Source organism: Rhopilema esculentum, chromosome 2, assembly GCF_057945365.1.
Source record: "Rhopilema esculentum isolate cy_ngs chromosome 2, ASM5794536v1, whole genome shotgun sequence".
NCBI lineage: Eukaryota > Metazoa > Cnidaria > Scyphozoa > Rhizostomeae > Rhizostomatidae > Rhopilema > Rhopilema esculentum.
Window position 1 is genome coordinate 2,296,237 of NC_142816.1, and position 8,897 is coordinate 2,305,133.

The window sequence follows — 8,897 nt, forward strand, 5'->3', positions numbered from 1 at the left end:
TAACAACAAAATTACCAGTGATTGAACTTGTGGTGTCGTAGATTTTTCTAAGAATAGCCCCTGGAGTGAATCGCTCAAAAAATTTTTTTTGAGACTAAATAATGGAGACTCTGGCGTCCAGGGTGCCTCAAGGCATGCTTCACAGTCACTGATGACTTAAAATTCGTTGGCGATGTAAAGAGAGTCACCGCTTACCCCCTGTTTTGGCAAACATCGTGCTGAAGCTCGTTCACTTGTCGGTTTTGGTTCAATCGTATTTGTTGTAACATACAGGTTAATCTTTTTAGACAATTTGAGCTGATTTCAATTTTTTATCTAGCAAAAATGTGGGGTTGTCATACCCCCTGGCCCCCCTTTTGCGTGGGCCCTGTGGACTGTATATTTAAGGCTTCTATGTCATCGAAAGGGGCAATAATTGTTCGAAGAAACACACAGGTCCACTTTTTACCCCTAAAAGATACATTTATAAACTTTGGCTTGAAAGTGACGTAGATGTCTTGCCATTGTATTGTCAACTTCAATGAAAGATAAAATGACCAAGCTTAAAGTTATTCTTTAAACTACTTGACTATTTCAAAATTTATTAATATATTCTTAATATAGAGAATAGTATTCTGAATTCCACCGTTTTTTTGTAAACATAATCTTAATAGAACAGATCGGGTTTATAAATTTTAAACATTATATCTTTCATTAACAAATCATCAATTCTAATAGTTTCAATTAGTTGTGAATATGTTACAAAATTATATGAATCTATGTTTGAATTTTAGTAGAGATAGTATCTGAGAGATACAAACAAAAGAAACAATTTCTCGTAGTTCTTAACATTAAATATGACTAAGCAATTGTACATGATATTGTTCACTTGTGCTTGATACGTCTTTATTTGTAGATATTTCAACATGAACAATAAAAATCGCAGCACTTCAATAAGTTTGCTCGATGGTTTCCCGCGCAAAGAAACGCAGAGGATGTACTTTTACAGCTTACACTCAGGGGCGGATTCAGACGGTGGCACCGGTGGCACGTGCCACGGTCAGATTTCCAAATTTGAATTTTTGGAAAATAATGGACTGTTCTAAGTATCCCGATATGGTCCTTTCTGTCTAACAATTCCTCTTCGCTCCAGCGTCTATCTACCACGCCCCCTCTCCGCTGTTAATTTAGTAGTACGCCATGTTGGATTTGCTTATTGTTTGCCTTTTGTTAACCACAGAATAATTGGCTCTACCAAATATGGATAGTAACAATCGTGCCACACTAGATGTAACGAAATTGTCAAGGCACACCGTCACTTAAGTATAAACATGAAAAGTTCCACTACTCCTCAGTTTCTAAAGATAACACAACACGATAACGAAAAACTAACATGGCCTCTACTCTCGGTCCCAGTCCCAATTTTACTGTAAATGTTATTACGTAATACATTGACTACCCGGGGATGTTTTTGCCAACAGAGTCTCATTAACCACTGAAAATTCTGGGACAGGGTTATTTTTTTGTCTCTTTTTTTCTTACAGAGGTATGCCCATCATAGATATTTTTTCCAGAACAGGTCAGAGTTAAATTAAAGCGTTGTTCACTCTATAGCTCAAAGTTTGAATTAAAGCTCTTATTCCAGGATAGGTTTCATGTTTGCAAAAATATTTTCCAGGACAGGGTCAAAACAATTTTTGCAAAAGGCACATTCCCGTAATTTTACTCCAAGGAGCCGTTATCCCCGCAATTAAACCTCATCGGGGATAACGGCTCCACATTAGCACTGGCAAATAAAAATGCACATGTAGGTACAGATTTTGTGTGGTACAGATAATGATATAACAATGATTCCAGTTACCTTGGATGTTTTCATAATATTGCATGCACTCATTAGCCTCCTAACATCCCACGAGTATGGCACTTCAGCTAGCATCATAGCCAATGCTTGCATAAGATAGGAATATACATATTTATTGATGTTGAGCGGCATAACCCAATACACTCTTTTTTATAAGAGCCAGTAACTTTAAGTTCAGGCTGGCTGTTCTTGATTTTCTCGAAAATCTGAGGCTGGATTGTTCTTAATTTTATTCTTGAATTAACAGGGTGAAATACATCATCCTCCATATCCCAAACATTGACCGTCTACAACGCCAATGCCAACACTGAAACTTTTTTTTGTGTTCAGTGGCTTTAATGCTACCGCTGTTTTGTCTGTTCTCAACAGTAGAATTAAAAAGTTTAACAACAAAATTACCAATGATTGAACTTGTGGTGACGTAAATTGTTCTTAGAATAGCCCCTGGAGTGGATCGCTCAAAAAATTTTTTTGAGACTAAATAATGGAGACTCTGGCGTCCAGGGTACCTCAAGGCATGCTTCACAGTCACTGATGACTTAAAAATTTATTGGCGATGTAAAGAGAGTCACCGCTTACCCCCTGTTTTGGAAAACATCGTGCTGAAGCTCGTTTACTTGTCGGTTTTGGTTCAATGTATTTGTTGTAACCTACAGGTTAATCTTTTTAGACAATTTGAGCTGATTTCAATTTTTTATCTAGCAAAAATGTGGGGTTGTCATACCCCCTGGCCCCCCTTTTGCGTGGGCCCTGTTGACTGTATATTTAAGGCTTCTATGTCATCGAAAGGGGCAATAATTGTTCGAAGAAACACACAGGTCCACTTTTTACCCCTAAAAGATACATTTATAAACTTTGGCTTGAAAGTGACGTAGATGTCTTGCCATTGTATTGTTAACTTCAATGAAAGATAAAATGACCAAGCTTAAAGTTATTCTTTAAACTACTTGACTATTTTAAAATTTATTAATATATTCTTAATATAGAGAATAGTATTCTGAATTCCACCGTTTTTTTGTAAACATAATCTTAATAGAACAGATCGGGTTTATAAATTTTAAACATTATATCTTTCATTAACAAATCATCAATTCTAATAGTTTCAATTAGTTGTGAATATGTTACAAAATTATATGAATCTATGTTTGAATTTTAGTAGAGATAGTATCTGAGAGATACAACAAAATTTTGTTCAGTTTAGTAGGGATACAAACAAAAGAAACAATTTCTCGTAGTTCTTAACATTAAATATGACTAAGCAATTGTACATGATATTGTTCACTTGTGCTTGATACGTCTTTATTTGTAGATATTTCAACATGAACAATAAAAATCGCAGCACTTCAATAAGTTTGCTCGATGGTTTCCTGCGCAAAGAAACGCAGAGGGTGTACTTTTACAGCTTACACTGTATGTCCAATAACGCTGATCACTCCTGAAGAAATTGCATCGTGCCCCAATCTTATGACCAGGACATCTCATAAGCACATTGAAACTGTCATCACTGCAGGAAGTGAAAGAAGTTATCCCTAAATCTCTTCTTTGTCTTACTTGACCACTTTTGTCTCTCGCACCTGTAGAAAGAAAGGTCAATAAATCAACAATGCAGGCTGTCATGAAAAACACCTAGCAAAAGTGATCCACAAAGTCAAGAAACAGATAAAAGATTTGACAATTAACCTACCAATGACAGAAACTGACAGATACAAAAACAGCTAATAATTTGAAGACAGAAGACTGGATGATAAAAAGTCAGCTAACCCACTAATGACAAACACTGACCGATACAAAGTCAGCTAACCCACTAATGACAAACCCTGACCGATACAAAGTCAGCTAACCCACTAATGACAAACACTGACCGATACAAAGTCAGCTAACCCACTAATGGCAAAAAACTGACCGATACAAAGTCAGCTAACCCACTAATGGCAAAAAACTGACCGATACAAAGTCAGCTAACCCACTAATGACAAACACTGACCGATACAAAGTCAGCTAACCCACTAATGACAAACCCTGACCGATACAAAGTCAGCTAACCCACTAATGACAAACACTGACCGACACAATGTCAGCTAACTCACTAATGGCAAACCCTGACCGACACAATGTCAGCTAACTCACTAATGACAAACCCTGACCGATACAATGTCAGCTAACCCACTAATGGCAAAAAACTGACCGATACAAAGTCAGCTAACCCACTAATGGCAAAAAACTGACCGATACAAAGTCAGCTAACCCACTAATGACAAACCCTGACCGATACAAAGTCAGCTAACCCACTAATGACAAACACTGACCGACACAATGTCAGCTAACTCACTAATGGCAAACCCTGACCGACACAATGTCAGCTAACTCACTAATGGCAAAAAACTGACCGATACAAAGTCAGCTAACCCACTAATGACAAACCCTGACCGATACAAAGTCAGCTAACCCACTAATGACAAACACTGACCGACACAATGTCAGCTAACTCACTAATGGCAAAAAACTGACCGATACAAAGTCAGCTAACCCACTAATGACAAACCCTGACCGATACAAAGTCAGCTAACCCACTAATGACAAACACTGACCGACACAATGTCAGCTAACTCACTAATGGCAAACCCTGACCGACACAATGTCAGCTAACCCACTAATGGCAAAAAACTGACCGATACAAAGTCAGCTAACCCACTAATGACAAACCCTGACCGATACAAAGTCAGCTAACCCACTAATGACAAACACTGACCGACACAATGTCAGCTAACTCACTAATGGCAAACCCTGACCGACACAATGTCAGCTAACTCACTAATGACAAACCCTGACCGATACAATGTCAGCTAACCCACTAATGGCAAAAAACTGACCGATACAAAGTCAGCTAACCCACTAATGGCAAAAAACTGACCGATACAAAGTCAGCTAACCCACTAATGGCAAAAAACTGACCGATACAAAGTCAGCTAACCCACTAATGACAAACCCTGACCGATACAAAGTCAGCTAACCCACTAATGACAAACACTGACCGACACAATGTCAGCTAACTCACTAATGGCAAACCCTGACCGACACAATGTCAGCTAACCCACTAATGGCAAAAAACTGACCGATACAAAGTCAGCTAACCCACTAATGACAAACCCTGACCGATACAAAGTCAGCTAACCCACTAATGACAAACACTGACCGACACAATGTCAGCTAACTCACTAATGGCAAACCCTGACCGACACAATGTGAGCTAACTCACTAATGACAAACCCTGACCGATACAATGTCAGCTAACCCACTAATGGCAAAAAACTGACCGATACAAAGTCAGCTAACCCACTAATGGCAAAAAACTGACCGATACAAAGTCAGCTAACCCACTAATGGCAAAAAACTGACCGATACAAAGTCAGCTAACCCACTAATGACAAACACTGACCGATACAAAGTCAGCTAACCCACTAATGGCAAAAAACTGACCGATACAAAGTCAGCTAACCCACTAATGGCAAAAAACTGACCGATACAAAGTCAGCTAACCCACTAATGACAAACACTGACCGATACAAAGTCAGCTAACCCACTAATGGCAAAAAACTGACCGACACAATGTCAGCTAACTCACTAATGACAAACCCTGACCGATACAATGTCAGCTAACCCACTAATGGCAAAAAACTGACCGATACAAAGTCAGCTAACCCACTAATGGCAAAAAACTGACCGATACAAAGTCAGCTAACCCACTAATGACAAACACTGACCGACACAATGTCAGCTAACCCACTAATGGCAAAAAACTGAACGATACAAAGTCAGCTAACCCACTAATGACAAACACTGACCGATACAATGTCAGCTAACCCACTAAAGGCAAAAAACTGACCGATACAATGTCAGCTAACCCACTAATGACAAACACTGACCGACACAATGTCAGCTAACTCACTAATGGTAAAAAACTGACTGACATAAGAAACTTAACTATTAAAGATAGAAAACTGCCCGATACAAATTCAGCTAACTAACTAAATACAGAAAACTGACTGATACAAAGTAAGGTAACTTACTAGGGACAAAAAACTGACCGATACAAGACAACTGCTAAAAGTAGAAAATTGACAGATACAGGCCTAATTAACTTTCTAAAGTAAGAAAAATACTTGATACTTTTTGTCAGATTTTCTTTGTCAGATTCTCTTTCAAGCGTCTGACAAACGAAAAATGTTTTTGTTGATTAACGTGCTATAAGAATCTAGCAATTTTTCAAATGCTGATGAATGTTTGATATTACTTTTGATCATCTTGATAACTTCCTCTTCGATATTCTCTTTGTTAAAGCGCATTGTATAGAAGAGATCATAGCCATTGCAGAAACCAGCGATCTTTTCGCCAACTTCATCTTTCACCATCTTCCTTACAGTCAGTACATTGAAAGTTTCAACCATATACCTCTCTCTTGGAAATTGTGAACGCACCTTAAAGATAATGAAGCGAACCTGTTAATAAATGAAGCGTTTCTTAACGTTTTTTGCTTTGTCCAGGCCTTTTGGCAAGACCTGCTCCTTTCCAGCTTTTATATACATTAGATGACTTTGGCCTTGGACGTTTTAATAGAAAAAAATTTCGAGGCTTTTGACATCTCTGGCTTTGATAGAAAAAATGCCCTTTCAATTTGTTGTGTATATGAAGAATGGTCTTATTCTAGCTTTACAAGCATTATTTGCAAGAAGAGGCTATTTATTTCAAGAAAACCATGCTTTACCGTTGCCATGCTTTGTTTCAATTCTGCCGGTCTTTGTTCTGAAGCATCGATCTTTGAAATAAAGCACCTTCTTGAGTTCGACAATTTTACGGCGCTCAGTCCCTACAATAATAAGGCATACATCGTATAAGGAACCAATAGGACTATTTCTCATAAGCATAGAAAAATATGACATCATTGTGAAGATTACTTGACACTATAAAAACAATAATTGTCGTTTATTATTACTTTTATTTTGTAGAAGGAGAGCGACAAAATTGTCTTTGTCGGAAATTTTGTATTACTTATTGCATTTGACTTTTGTTCTATTTCTATAGAAATAATTAAATCTCACAATGTTGAAATCATTTAAAACGTTGACAGCTGGTGCATCTTGATGACGAGGAACTTTGATCTCTTCTGTGTTTCCCTGGACATCAACTATTATATCTTGAGTGAAGGTCTCTCCATTTTCTGTAAGGTTCATGTGAAAGTCCTCTGCCTGTAAAATGTAAAATGGAGACCAGCTAATCAAAATAATTTCTTTCAAGCAGTTTACTACATATTCATGGAAAACTTTTATTGAACTATTTGCCTGATGATAGCATCTAGCATCAATAGTAGCCTGATAATCAACTCAAGGGTACTATGTCTTGCCAGTCAACCAGTCAGGGTTACCAACAGGCACTGTAGCGTGTTTTTGATTGAGAAAATATTGAGAATTAGCTGATTGGCTACGTAACAATAGGTCTATTGTTTAGTCAAACCAATGGGATGCCAAAGAGATGCGTCAAGACATAGTGCCTTTAGCTATGAAATTCAGAGTTGCAAGTTAGAAATTCCTGCTCTTTACAACGAAAGCGTGTAAGGCTTTGCTTATACAGCATTGAGCACTTTTTATAGACGGGTAGGAAATACATTTCATTAATGATTGTTACTTCGTATTTTTGAGAATCAGGAACGGATTTTAACAACAATGATTGGGAGTTGATAGACAATTATTTGATTTTGGTGTCACACCCTTCAGGTCACTGGAAATGATGGAAACACCAATTTTCAAATTTTGGCTTTTAACTTCAAGGCAAAGACGATAAGAACTAAATAAGGCAAAATCTTGGCGTCGTTATTTTGTTACTACTGATTACCAAAGAACGATTTTTACCAAATGAAAGTAATTATCTTTAGAAGGACACATATTTATTTGGGGGGTTAGTCGCACCCCATATACCCCCTCTATATTCGTCCCTGTTGAGGATAATCAACACCACTGTGATAAGCCAGAGGCAATTTGACTTTTCTGAGACATGATAATGAGTATTCTGAGAAACAATTTCAAAAAAGAATTAACATCTAGAGTTATTGTTGCTACTGTTAGTTGGAAATACATTATAATTTTAATGAATATTGCACTAACCGAGGCAGCAACAATCACACATAGAAGAATCAATGACTTCATTTTGTTTCACCTGAATAAAAACAACGAAAAAGTATTTGTTTATTTCATTCAAAGCTCTAGCTCAAAGTTTGTTCAAAATAAGATTTAATCAATCGGTGATATTTATAATTTCGCCTATATGAGTTATGTTTATCCATAATATTTAACGAGGCATTTCCAAGTTGCAACTGCCACTTTCACACTCAATTGGCTGATGGAATCAGAAAACCTTTTAAAAGGCCAAAAGGTTTACAGCCGCAAAGTCTCACGAAAGTCAGACAAACACTAACTTTACATATTTCAGGATAATTTTCTACTACCTGATAGATTATCCAACTATCCTACCTTTCTTTCTGCCTTCTGATGATAAACAAAAAATTTTATTTTTCCCCGCTTAAGGGTTGAACTCTTTGTTTGTTATTTGTTAACAGCTATGCAAACTCTGAACTCAGCAGAAGATCTCCATATTTGAAGTCAATTAAATTCTAATTCAAAAAGTATGTTTTTTTAATTGTTTTCTTAAAAACTATATTCTGTTTCATGATAATTTGGTTTAAAGAGAGGTGATGCACGATACCATTTATTGATTCTCACCAAGGGACAGGAACGCCTGAGCACATTTTAGAATGGAGGAAGGGGCTCTAGAAAAATGGGGGGCGAGCTCATTGCATAGTTTGCCACCATTATCTTTGATAACCTTGATATAATACTTTAGTGAAAAAGTGAGGGGGCTACAGCTCACCCAGCCCGCCTCCTCTTGGCTCCGGTCTGCCTGAAGGCGCAAGTTAATACCTAGCGACTTCTAAGTGAAGAACCACCATTTCGTATCTTGTATCTGAGGTCTGAGGTCTATCTGAGGTATCGTTTTTTACTAAGAAGAA

The 8,897-nt window shown here is 37.4% G+C and overlaps 1 protein-coding gene across 1 annotated transcript; it reads right to left on the reverse strand.

Annotated features, from left to right (window-relative positions):
* Positions 1-3,065: 3,065 nt before the first annotated feature.
* On the reverse strand, positions 3,066-8,431 carry LOC135695514 (uncharacterized). Its single transcript, XM_089109160.1, has 6 exons — positions 8,337-8,431; positions 7,996-8,047; positions 6,937-7,083; positions 6,603-6,704; positions 6,132-6,315; positions 3,066-3,414 (listed from the first exon to the last, which is right to left on the reverse strand). Exons 2-6 carry the CDS (start codon positions 8,035-8,037, stop codon positions 3,155-3,157), a joined length of 735 nt encoding a protein of 244 aa, XP_088965286.1. The 5' UTR covers positions 8,038-8,047; positions 8,337-8,431; the 3' UTR covers positions 3,066-3,154.
* Between the last annotated feature and the right edge of the window lie 466 nt (positions 8,432-8,897).